This window comes from Rhipicephalus sanguineus, chromosome 11 (assembly GCF_013339695.2).
Source record: "Rhipicephalus sanguineus isolate Rsan-2018 chromosome 11, BIME_Rsan_1.4, whole genome shotgun sequence".
Taxonomy (NCBI): Eukaryota; Metazoa; Arthropoda; class Arachnida; order Ixodida; family Ixodidae; genus Rhipicephalus; species Rhipicephalus sanguineus.
Window position 1 is genome coordinate 96,721,992 of NC_051186.1, and position 13,485 is coordinate 96,735,476.

Here is a 13,485-nt window from a genome sequence, read left to right on the forward strand (position 1 = left end):
CTCGGCCAGCCCCGGTGGTTAAAAAGAAGAATAAGAAGAACAATTTTATTCATTGAAAGAGATGTTACATAGCAACATAATATACAGAAGGAGGTCCCAAAGCTCTAGGCTGCAAGAGGCTTTCCTGTGCTAATTAAAAAAAAGAAAAATCAATTAATAGCAACTTGCTAACAGGAAAAAATTATTACTTATGGAAGAAGCAATAAAAACACTTGATAGCAAATGAAATAAAACATGATGTCAAAGTATAGTTAATTGCATGTGAGAATTATAAACGAACGAGATAATCAAGGTAATACAAATGAAAGTACAACAAACAAGTCCATGTACTAAGTTATAACGTGCAAAATAGGACTCATAAATGGAGTATTGGTTATACCTAATCTGATTTGCAAATTAATAATAGTGAAACAGAAAAAAAGATCAAGTGATGTGTCACAAAGCGGCAAAATTGCAGAAACTTCAACATATGAAAACGAACGAGCTGTATTGTGATGTAAGATCGAATAAACATCAATGACAGCAAAATAATATATACAGACAGCATCAATTACAAAGATTAGTTACAAGTATAGTAAATACGAAAATAATTGCTTTTTAAAACTGCCAATCATAGAAGACATCTTTACGTCACTCGGAATATTGTTCCTGAAAGACATCGCCGCGAACCCAGAAGTTCTAACTTTTGGTAACAAGTTGTTATTTGAAGCAAATCGTGTATTATTTTGATTAGTCAGTTGTCCTCTGTTAAAAATTATTGAGGGAATGTTTGAGTGAAGGGAACTGTAAGTATTGCCATGTTAAAATTAAAACTTTTGTGAATGCTTAAAATTCGATGCTCTTGTAAAAGATCAGATGCACTGCATCGTGGTGATTGGTACCACGAGGGACTGTGCCCAATCGAAAAAGAAAAAAAAAACGCCAGGCCTTCGCGAAACACGCAGCCTAGTCCCATCGATAGCTAAAGGAGCTACCTAGTTGCAAGGTACCCTCTACGCCATAAATCATCATAATGTTTGCGAGGTAGGGAATCACCCACTATGCCATTCTTCTACATACTGGAGAAGCATGGTACCCACTACACATCTACAAGGCATCAGGTACACAGCAGAACGTTTTCTTGAAGTAGTTGGTTCATGACTTCAGGAGGAAATACTGTAGCACAGAACAATACAAGAACAGACAAGGAACACAGGACTGGCATCCGTTCCGTGTCTGTCCTTGTGTTTTATTCGCAAGACGCTACAGATATTATGCGCATGTCACTGATGCCGTGACTGACGACGATGGATAATTATTTGTGAGCATTTTGTAATGGGTGGGAAGCTTTACACCACCACTCTCTACAAAATTCGCATTGTGCAGTACCTGGTTTTTAGTTTACTCTTCTGCCACGCTATATTAGATATGTTAACACTATTCCTTGGCCGACATGACAGCTGTATGGGGTCTTATTGCGAAGCAGTTTCGAACACCGGCCTGGTTATGAGGTAGAACAATCGATCGCCGCGCAGAAGGCCTGGGTTCAAGTACCCCTCGATTCTGAATATTTTTTCTCATTGCGTGAGATAGCAGTTACGGACACCGGCGGCGGCGACGGCGACGGACAACTACGCCACCGAAATCGCTTCCTTTTTTGATCACACAACAGCTTTATCTGCAAAAAAAGGTCGCAGTTTCGGCACAACAGCGCAGCAATGAATGCGATAGCGACAAATTAGAATGTCACACGCAGAACGGCTAGCAGCACGATACACGCAGCGCCCCTAAAAAGGCGAAGGACGCAGGAAAACAACGCATACAGGATGAACGCGCACTACGAACGGTCACGGCTCTACACTTGCAGCGCGCTGCTCAAACACAAGGAAGGACGCTCGAAAAGAACGCACAAAACGGAAAGGCGGGCTAGTTCGTACTGATTCATACTGCCGTAAGAGTTGCGCTACAAAAGACGAAGACAATAAAGTGAACACCACAAGCCCTTACTGACAACTGAAAGCTTTATTGCTCGAACAGAAAATATATACCTAAACTTGACACTCGACTATCACGCCAGTATGAAGGACGCACAGGTATACACAGGAAAAGCGCGAACAAAGAACTGTCACATTTGTTACTTCGTGTTTGAGCAGTGCGCTACAACCCAACGCTCTTAGATATTTTCTTTTCTTGAAAAGTGCGGTGCGTGCAGTGATTGCTCCGCGTCTCCTACTTCGCGGTGGCGTTCCACGCATTGTTTACCCGCCGTTTCACATCGCGAGTGTCGTGGGTACAGAAATGGGCCACTTTTGAGTGCGCATCTCAAGGGCAGTTTTCACACTGAAGCAAAATATAGGAGCGTTGCTTTAAAGCGCGCCTTTTGCGGGCAATCTCGCTGTTGATACTGCACACGCTGACGCACCAACGAGCCTGTAAATCTTGTATAGAAATAGCTCGCCGTTAGTACTCCAAAGAACGGATGGCGGGTGGCCTCGTTGTCTAGCGTGCTGCGCTGCGTAGCGAGGGTCGCAGGTTCGAAACTCGGTGGCGCGCTTCCGAATTTCTTCCTTCTATTGTATTTTTGTTACTGGATTTTATTTATATATACATACCCGAGAGATGACGTCCACGGCAACGACGATGTCAGAGTATCCATGTAATTGCTATCGCAATAAAAAGGGGATGGTTTGTCTTTGCAAAATATTCGAGAATCGAAATGAAATGAGAAAGGGACACAGAAAGGTAAATTCTAATGCGCCCTCCTTGGTGCATCCCTTTTCATCATCTCTATAGCGTGGTTTCCCAGAGCACGGCCGCCGCTCCCGCCGCAGCACTCACGCTTGTGCGGCAGGCTTCCTACAGTTCTCTCGCCGCCGTTTCGTAGCCTCCGTAGCATCCCTGATTGGCGGTTCCCTGGTTTTGCGGAAGCGGAGCGCCATTGACAGAGGACTGCTGTTATCAGGCCTCGGAAAGCTAAAGGAAAACCATAGTGGCTCCGTCCAAACCTGCCCTCGGCGACGCCAAAAGATTCGCTAGAGGCGCTGTGATAAAAGCCATATTTAAGAGAAATACAGCTATCATTTCCGCAAAAAAGTGCTTTTTCTTGCGTGACTGAAAGTAATGTTTGACTTTTTTGCAGGCTCTCGTGAGGAGTAAATTTGTTGTTTAGTGACTGAAAAACATGGACTGCCACGTGACTTCTACCCTATATTCCTCGACTAAACGTTTCGGCGCGAGATTTTCGGTCCCGGTGGCACGTATGGTCATAATTTGTAAGCTGCGGTACAAACTTTGTGAGCCGTGGTCAAATGCTTATGGTGTTCGCCTGCTAACCCGAAGGTCGTGACTAAATCCCGTCTGAGGAGACCGCATTTAGATAAATGCGAAAATGTGCAGGTCCATGTGGGCTCTATAAGTGCACCCTGAAGACCTCCAGGTGGTCGAAATTGCCGGAGCCCTCAACTGCGGTGTCCCTTATAATGACATCGTGGTTTTGGAACGTAAAACCCTAGAAATGATTACTTTACTTTGTTAGCTGTAACAATGAAATATGAACGGCATTGTAGGGCAGCATGAGTTTAAGTGTTATTGAAGCGGTTGGTTGAAGTGGTGTTTGCTGGCGAAAATTTGCCCGTATGAGAGAGAGTGACGTTCGCTGTAAATGACATTAAATTTGCCGAGCCACAGGCGCATAAGTTTCTGAGGTCTTACGAGCCAAAACAAGGCCGCCGTAGTGGAGGGCTCCCAAAATTTCAACCATAATGGGTTTTTATCGTGCACTAGCGCGTGCACACGTGTCCCTGACGTTTCACCTCCATCGTAATGCGAAGGCTTAGTAGTTTGGTAAACTATAGGTAGAGTTGGGTCGGTCAACAGGGCAGCTCTTGGCTGAGCCCCACAAAAACCTGTCGTCGTCGTCCAATCGATGTCATTTCATTGCCCGTGCCAGAGCGACATTTTCCATGCCCGTGACCAAACCAAAATGGCAAGCGGGTTCTGCTATACACATGCTCATTATTTAAACGTAGAAATCTGCAAAAACGTCTGTGATGGTCGGCAACACCCGGCTGTCCCTCCCCCGCTATCAAGCACCTGATTGCAACTTGCTTCACTTTATTAAGGGTAATTTTGTATATTTAATGACTGGCACGTATGTATGCCACGTTAGGGAAGATGCAATGTAGCCTAATCGGGGTTATGTCATGACACGAATCATGAAATAAATAAATATAACCGTGATTATTAACTTCGTCATGTGTTCTTGAATATTACGACAGTCTGCGTGCCGTTTTTATTTTTCAGGTTAAGGCGTGTAACGGTGTGTCCATGTACAGCTGACGTTCCACAAGGTAGAGGTACAGCGGCAGCCGTGGATTGGCATATTTGCCAATGTGACCACTGTTCAATACTGGGCATCGCCATGGCAACGCTGCATATCTCTGCCTTGTCGCTCACCGCTGACGGCCAGCGCGCGGTAAAGAGCAAGCTGACCGTCGCTGCGGTTTGATTTACCTACAGTTCCAGTGCTTATAGCGAGAGCAATGACAAATGGTCGGCGATTTTTCGCCGTGCTACAATCGTGCGTTACATTTTCCACATATTCTGTCAACGAAGTTACACGCAGATTCAACTGTCTCGTATCGACCACTCTTCATGCACTTTAGCAATAACGCGCTGCAGTAACGGCCACTTCAAAGATAAACATTCTGTAGATACAAAAAACTAACAATAAGTGAATGAAAGGGTCCGACTATTCTCAGCTTCTCTCTCCTTCCGATTTCACACTCATAACGGACGAGCACACTGCCCAGTGCCAATGCAGGACTGTTCAATATTTATGAAGTAATATAAAATCTACGTTAAGATATAGAGAACATCCCATAGTGTTTTAGAAAGTATTGGTTTTTCTGAAACTTAAGGTATAGAACGTCACGAAAAAGACAATTAAATAGCAACGCAAGTTCTACAAACATTCAAAGCATTAAGGGGAGAGTACACTTACTGATTCTATATACAGCACCCCATCCCTCAAGTCTCTCATCTATATGTTAAACACAACAAAACTGCATATAGCATAGCCATTTTTACTGTACACTATAAATATTACAGGCGGCATTGGGGAATCAGAATAATAGTCACGGGTGAAATTTCATGCCCCGATTTACAATTGATTTTCTGTAGCTAAAGTGGTTGCTTGGGCGAGTTGGTATGACATACTTCACATAAAAAACAGCGCTAAAAACGGCGGACAAGAGAAAGAAGGACACAGACAGCGGCGCTGACTTACAACAAGATTTATTTGCTAGCACCGCGCGATATATACTTGCGCAGTATCTGCGCAAGTATATGTATATAACAAGTATATTTGCTAGCACCGCACAATATATACTTGCGCAGTATCTGCGCAAGTATATATTGCGCGGTGCTAGCAAATAAATCTTGTTGTAAGTCAGCGCCGCTGTCTGTGTCCTTCTTTCTCTTGTCCGCCGTTTTTAGCGCTGTTTTTTATGTGAAGTATGATTTTCTGTGACAACAACCGGCAAATTCGTACAGATATAGGCTCAGGTGTGTAGAGCTGGCTGTTCTCGTCTTTTCATGTAGATCTGTACAATCCATGCGACGCCGAAGAAGGCATTTATCCCGGCCTTGAAGTGAAGAAGGTCATTGTACGTTTTCACTGTGTCACGCCAATATCCTTGAAAAGAATGTAATGGATCGTTTGTAAAATAGTATTGGTAATTAATGATGCTTTACCTTAAAAGCACAGAAAAAAAAGTGTGCATCAAAATGCACTCGTCGATTGTAATGCAGGAAGTTCTATAGAAGTACGAGAAATATAACCTGTTTAATTTGTTACGGTGACTTCGCGATATACCGAATTTCAGCGTGAATTCGAAATGGATGATGAGGCAAGAGAATTCGTAATTTAGACGCCATGTGGGACCATATGGAAAAAAAAAGACTCTGCCAGTGTTCCGCCAGTCCTGACTATGAATGTGAGTGCACTGATCATGGCGCTTCCAAGGAGCGTGAATGCTTCAGTGCACACGAGCGACTACATTCGTTCAGGGGCCGGCATTTAGAGCATCACACCTGAAATATTCAATTTTGTGCATACTGCTATTCAATTAGAGACAATTTAAATTGCGAAGTCTCGGTTTTTGTGAAAAAAGATGAGAAAGCCGTTTTAGCAAAAGCGCGCGTACGCAAAAGAGATTGCACGCCAAAGCTAACTAAAGGGAATTGTTTTTTTAGGCACAATCTAAAATTCGCACATAGTGCAGCGACATTGGCTGAGAGAAAATTTTCATATTCGTATCTCCCATACGAGCAAGTCTAACTGCAATCCAAATGCTTTTTTAGACAGAAATAAATCTAGCTTGCCACAGGTTAATTCTTATGGGTATCATTTGCTTCAGGTATACTTTGATATGTACATATTAAACCTTTATTATGTCATAATAAACCTTTCATATTTACATATGTAACCTTCCGCCATAGACGGTGAAGAAAGCTAAAGTATGCTGGAAGGAAACGAATCTTGTTGACACGTATTACTTTCGTGTTAGGCAGGCAGCGTATAACTTCAAGCACTTGAAAGGCTGCCACTCGTCCCATATTTATTCATTTTATGCAACCTGGATGCTGAATTGGGCCTATAAAGTATTTCTGGCGAAAAACCACATTAGCCTATGATTAGGTGAAATAAGAAAACTGAATAAGAAATTTTTGTCTACTATTTTTAATGGTGCCAATTTTATCAATAAATCATTTCTTTTGGAAGGCGGCTATCACAGGACAAAACTGGATTCACCAGAACGGAACTCGCACCTCAATATCTCGCGATATCAAATACATCAGAAGACACTGTAATAAACGCTCCAGCGTTCAATGTTCAGTAAAAAAGTAACAATTCCCTCTGGTATACAAGACTAATACTTCAACTAAACAACCTAACATGCAAAAGACTATTAAGAACTATGGCGGGATTTAAAACTATGTATTTTTCAGTGATATCGCATTACTGCTAGCGGAAAATAGCAAGAACGCATAGTTGTGCCATAAAAATATTGATACCTTAACGTTTTTTTTTAATTAAAACAACGCATTATTTTGTAGCGCCAATAAAAAATCTTACAAAAATTTAGTGGGGGCAATTCTACCAAGTCATAAGTGCTATGTCTCTGTTTTCGGTAGAGAGCATCGTTAAGTGACGACTTCTGTGGTTGAGCCACTGAACAATTTCACAGCCATAGCTATGTTTCCGCTCCAAGGTATTCCACATACACGAGCTGTCAATTACGATACATATCCATGCTTCTCACATTTGGGCACCCAGTGGTGCGACTCAAACGCCACCACTTCATTTCGTCCCCCATTACTTCGATGACACATACCAGCACATACAATATTGCTCCCACATTTCGGGTTGAGCGAGAATAACACAGAATTAAAGAACACGAAAAATGCCGTGAAATTTGATTTCAATAAGGAACAAAAATCAAACGCAAATTTCCTGGGGACCCAAATGTTCGAAATATAATCAGATTTATAGGGCTTCTTTGAATTTAAAACGCCACGTGCAGTTCAGCTGAGAATAGTGTCACGCTCTATTACTGAACAAAAGAATTCGCACGTCAGTCCTTGTGAAGGTTTCCAAAAAAATTTTGCTACCTGTCTTCGCTCAATCGTGCCAGTATTTTTTTGACAAACGCTTACACACTAGTTGTTTATTTTTTGTTTTTAAGAACTGCAGCAAAACTAACCAAAATTAAGCAATACGGACATTGCGCTTACGTTTATTAGCATTAATGAGAACGAAGTTACGATGTTGAACTTCTCGACACAGTTGTCATCATAGGTAACCCGATCAAGGGTGACGAAGCAACAAAATCTCGTATAGCGTGAATCACATACAGAAGTGTTTCTTGCGACATATTGCCTCTGGTAATCACTTTTTTGGTACGTTTGTTGGACGGGTGGTTGTACGTTCCATTTCTTTTTTTTTTTTTTGCAGCTTACGCATTACAATCACTTGAAGTGTCACAATTTTAAATAAAAGCGCACACGTACCCACTAGAAGGGGCCTTGTGAGGAGCGCGAGTCCATTGCAGAAAGTCACTACGCCCATCATAATTGGCAGTGCCTCCACTTCAAAGTTCTTCACAAGGCACGGCGCTAGGAGTGTGAACTTGCAACCGTTACTGACGCCATATATTGCCCCAGACGCCAGCATGAGTGGAAGTGCTTTGAGAATGGCAAGGAGCTCGCAGGCGATGAATTGAAGGAAGCCCAGAAACATCACGGCTTCCAGGGACAATATCTTGAAGTCAACAAGAAGGCCACTGGTTGGCTTCATGCAAATATCGGCGGCAGCGAAAACGTTCAGAAGGAACACTGCCTTAGAAGGCTTGACTTCCCTGTCGGTCGCGAGGTCTACCGCTAACATGATAAACGTTGCCATACCGAATGCCACAACTGAAAACGATAATGCAATCACCACGAATTTCGCAGTGGCGAATTTTTTCAGCACACTCGCGGAACTTTGTTTTCGTATGTGGCTTCTTTGTAGGTAATCTGTTAGTGGTTTTCGCGATTGAAGGAGCTGCACGTGTCGTTCAAGTAGGGTTTCTGCGAGCTTCACGTCGATGTTGTTAGCCACACACTCTCCCGTACCGTTAGAAGATAAATTTTGGTGATCACTGTCAATGGTGGCGTGATTGTTGCTTTTTTCTGCGAGCGTTGCTTCGTGGAACTCGTTGCGTGCTCTAATAGAAGGAGTGGTTTCACGTCGCAGCCATTCGGGACTGCGGAGGGTGAAAACTGGTGGGAATGCATTCAGCATTACTCCACCCAACAACAAGAATGGGCCGTTGATGCCGTAGGTAGAGTGACAAACGTCAGCCATGTATGGAACGTAAAGCAGGCTGGTTCCGCTGAGCGTGACGATGAGACCAATGGCCGTAGCGCGCCGTGCCTCGAAATACTGGGAGACAAGAACAGTGGCCGCGACGAAGACGCCGCCCACAGACATTCCTGAAAAGTAAAAATTGTTGTGAGTGCAGAATACAAGAGTGGCATTCAGTAGTAAAAGAAATCTGGAGTTAGAAATTTGCGCTAAAATGACTGTGCGTTGCCCAGAAGCAGGGTGTGGTAGTAAGAGACTGTAACCCACAACCGAAGGAGAAAACGGAACCAAAGAGGACGACGACGGTGTGCGCGAGCGAGACGCTCGCGAAGCTCGAGAGCTGGAGAACGTCGCCGGGCTGGAAGAACGCGGCCAGGAACGAGCGTCCCGGGAACGAGCAATCGTTACGTGCCGGGCCTAGCAGCTCTTCCTGTGGTGAACGAGCGTGCGGGCCAGGAGCCGAGATCGTGGCCTCGGTGCCACGTCCAAGCGGTTCCGGCGCAACCCGAGCTGACCCGTTCTGGAGCCGAGGTCGTGACCTCGGTGCCACGTCCAAACTGACCTTTCCCGAGCCAAGATCGTGGCCGTGGTGCCACGTCCGAGTCGGCCGTCGTCAGCGTGGGCCTGTGCGTTCCGCGACGAGCAGGTCGTCGTATGTTTGTGCACCTTCGCACCACGCACCTGTCCGCTTCGTGCTGGCATCGTCGCTACCTGACTGCGGTATGTGAGTGACGTTCGACGGGCCTATACGGCACGACGCGCGGATCCTCTCGCATATGGTTAAAACTCTAAAATTTAGGACTTAGGGATATCTGTATTGTTCAGTGAGACAAAGCGTGTGTAATTGTGTGTGTGTACTTGTGTGTGTGTCAAGTCGATAAATGTGTTCCACGTTCGTGTCTTGGTTTTCCTGCATCTGACGGCCCACGAACCATCACGCAGGGATTGGCCAGTAAACCTTATGAAACGCGGCATCCTTGTTCATTGTTAAGGATAGGTCCTGGAGATTCTACAGGCATTTGTAAATAAGTCTCACTAGGTGTCCTTGCAGACAACGCATTCAACTTCCTGCACAATAATGTTACCTGATATACTCCATTACTTTTGTTTCACAGCAGTGCGGTTATGGTCGCGGTTGGCCGTGTGTCGTAGATAGAAAATTATCATCGCTATGAACCGGCACGCGCTCAGGTACCACCCAAGCTACCTGTGCAGGTGGCTAAGAAGCAAAGCGGAAACGTGCCCAGCAACTCGGCTGTCACCCAGCCTTGCGCGACTCAGTGCAAGATGCGCTAATTCTTTTCATGACATAATCATTTTCATTTACAATAGTCCAAACGAATTCCTTAAGCGATACGCAGAATGGTGCAGCAGATACCATGGCATTATCTATCGCATTTCACTTTCAACTGCGCGTGTGCCAAATGACTGGAGGCAAACAAAGGTGATACCAGTTCATAAATCAGGCGACACAAATTGTCCTTCAAACTACCGACCCAATTCTCTTGCCAGTACATCATGTAAGATCCTAGAGCATATAATTTTAAAACACCTGACAGTGTATCTTGAGGAAAATCGCATACTGTCACCTAGCCAGCACGGTCTTAGACGCGGGATTGCAACAGTAACGCAATTAACGGAAGTTGTTCACGACCTCACACGGAAGATTGCATGGTGTTACCGCAGTGTTAATAAATAATATGAACTTAATTAGCAAGGTCACAATTAACGTGATGCTAATTGCCGTGAACTGAATTAGCGTCGTAGTAATTAGCGAGGTTCTTTCTCTCTGTGCTCCGGTGTTTTTTTTTCTCTCTCTCTCTTTATTTCTCCTCTTTCTCTTCCGTATATCTTATCTGTGCTTCTTTTTCGCTTTCTTCAGAAGGCACACGCATAGACGAAACGCCTGCATTGCACATCCATCGTGTCATCCTCAATGAATGTGCCATCTGCAGGCCCTATTAACCGCCAAATTACTAGGCAATACGGAAAAGTTTGCGAGTATCCTCATTTCTCGCTAGTACATCGTCAAGAGCAAGGCGTATTTATTTATAGTCAATTCTAAAATGGAGAAGACGACGGAAAGAGAGTGTGCCGGCCGAGTAATTGCGTTGCACGCCCTCGGCTCAGCATTATTTTCTGGTCACGCTAAACAACGGAACGGAAAGCTTAAAGGGGTACTGACACAAAATTTCGCGGCCAAGATAGCCTGCGGGATCAATTCCAGTGAACCTGCGTATATAACTGCAAAATACCAACAACGAGTATAGATTGGAAGTTATTTTAAATGAATTTTGAAGTTTACGTGAGCGATCGACATCGTAGCGCTACTGACACCTTCAGAGCGGACACTCGGGAACCCCACCTCTCTCACGTGACCACGCTGCAACAAGTTATAATGACGTCACAGCCGCCATGTCTTTTTGCCGCGTCCCCTACAGCGGCGTCAGCCGCCTACTTCTCGGCAGCTGCTCGCTAACCGCGCGGAAGTGCGCCACACATCTGTGTGCTGAGGTGATCGAGCGCTGCACCCGCTAGGTGGTGATAGTTGCACCCGGAGGCTTGTCGTTTTTGAAACCAAAACTGACACTGCTCGGTCATGAGGAGCTTGTAATTAATTAACTGTCACGCGCTGCAGCAAACGATGTGCCGTGCTATGACTAACAGGCCCCCAGCAACAAATAGCAGAAAAAAAAAAACGCGAGGCCAAATTCTTGTGTCAGTACCCCTTCAAACTGCTCCGCTGTTAACAGCGCGACTTCGTGGCAATCTTATCAGCCCCGTTAGCGATAAACCATGTGCGCTTACACCGGTGACTGTAAGCAGGCATGATTCCGAGGCTGAAGAGCGCAACAGCGGTGCTTCCAATCTCCGTCACATGCGATTCACGTGACCTGAACGGGAACGTCACGTGCGGCGCCATACCACCGCCAAAATCTGAGTGCAAGGAAAAATTTCTGCGTGGCGTTGCAAATGCATCGCTACTTCGCCAGTGTTAGTTGGCAGCCCGTGTCACTGGGGTGTCGGTAACTTACGCCATGCCACTTCTCGGTTCTCGCTGTTTCGCCAGCATCGCTACTGTCAGAATGAGAGTCAACAGCCACGTGTCGCTCTACCAGTGACGTTATGAGTGATGTTTCTGCTCAGACCATGGCCACTGGAGGTTCCGATGCCTCTTTGGGGAACGGAAAGACACTGTACGTAGTAATTGTGCTCCAAAAGCACTGTCATCTGCGCAATATACAATTGCGCAACTCCTTGCTTTCACAAGAGCAAACAGGTGGTCCTGCAGTAATGACGGCCGAACGATAGAACTAGCTTTGCAGTTCATTCCATAAGTAGTCTACTTGCTGAAAAAGCCCTCGAACGTAACATTGCCTGTCCAGACCATGCTGCTCTCTCAATGCAATGCATAGCACCATTGCAATATTTTACATAAGTAAACAAAGACTGATGCAAGGTACCTGCCAAGAAAGACAGGCTCTGGCTCAGCACAAGTGGCCACGATGAATCCTTCTGGCTGACACCGTAAGTGCGGACGATGCCGTAGAAGTGTACACCCACCGAATACTGCCCAATGAGCACCGTGGTTAATGATACGCTTAAAAATACCGCAGGCACCCAACTGCGCCTCGAGTCCAGCCCGAAGGATGGGTCCTGCTTCAATGAGACCATAGACAACGCCATGACTCCACTGGTTTGTACGCACTACCAGCACTACGCTGCGACGTTCGTTCTATAAGTTGTGAATGTCTCTGAAAAAGAAGTCAATGCTTTGTTACACATTGTGCTTTGATGACCAGTCAGGCTACTCCGGCCAGTGCACAATCATAGAATTTTTTGCTGGGCCTTTTTCTCAATAATTTAGCTCATGATACTTGCACGCTTTGCATACTAACAACTACATCTTCAACCAAGAATATTGTATTGCAATACTGATATTCCAAGATGATGGCGTACAATACTTGATAAGGGTGTGCTTTCAATGTTCTTGGCAGCTTGCAGTCTTTAAGGTCAGTATCAATGGCACGGTTATTGCTGTCCTTTATTTTGTCCTCTTTTGTCTGATAAATAAAGAAAGTAAACATTGAATGACAAAGCTAGCGGCATAAGAGTTAAGCTCAACAATGATTCTGGTGGAACCTTGAGTAGGCTTGCATCTCTATTTTCACACAATTTTTTTTGTTATTGTACAACTCGACATTCATGTTTCGGCAATTCGTAGTTCATTAAAATCATCTCGTCCCGATTTTGGTTGCAGATTGTTACGCGCCACTCAAAACAATGCACTTGGAAAAGATTCAAAAGAAAGCTTTCTCTCCAGCATAAAGCTTGAGGAATGTGTTAATAAATTATTCAGCGGCTGGTCGTCATAAGTGCGCCATCTCATTAGTGCATCGGACATCAGAACTATGAGAAAAAAATTTGCCGACGCTTAAGCGTCGCCTTTGAGAGTTGAACGCGACAGCGATATCCTGCCCCGTCCTCATAGCGCTCTGTTTCGCTTCTCATTATGGTCAATCGCCCAGCCAGCCAGCCAGCCAACTACACGAACACACACACACACACACACACACACACACACACACACACACACA

The 13,485-nt window shown here is 44.9% G+C and overlaps 1 protein-coding gene across 1 annotated transcript; it reads right to left on the reverse strand.

Moving 5' to 3' along the window:
• Positions 1 to 5,540: 5,540 nt before the first annotated feature.
• LOC125756426 (uncharacterized) lies at positions 5,541 to 12,574 on the reverse strand. The gene is made up of 4 exons (XM_049411213.1): positions 12,352 to 12,574; positions 8,656 to 9,015; positions 8,053 to 8,457; positions 5,541 to 5,656 (listed from the first exon to the last, which is right to left on the reverse strand). Exons 1-4 carry the CDS (start codon positions 12,572 to 12,574, stop codon positions 5,541 to 5,543), a joined length of 1,104 nt encoding a protein of 367 aa, XP_049267170.1.
• Between the last annotated feature and the right edge of the window lie 911 nt (positions 12,575 to 13,485).

Excerpts from the sequence above, each read along its gene's own strand:
- LOC125756426 (XM_049411213.1), bottom strand. The coding sequence starts at position 12,574 with ATGGCGTTGTCTATGGTCTCATTGAAGCAGGACCCATCCTTCGGGCTG. Across the intron at positions 9,016-12,351 it reads GAGCCTGTCTTTCTTGGCAG|GAATGTCTGTGGGCGGCGTC; the intron begins GTACCTTGCATC and ends TTTACTTTTCAG. Across the intron at positions 8,458-8,655 it reads CCAAAATTTATCTTCTAACG|TTGTGGCATTCGGTATGGCA; the intron begins GTACGGGAGAGT and ends TATCGTTTTCAG.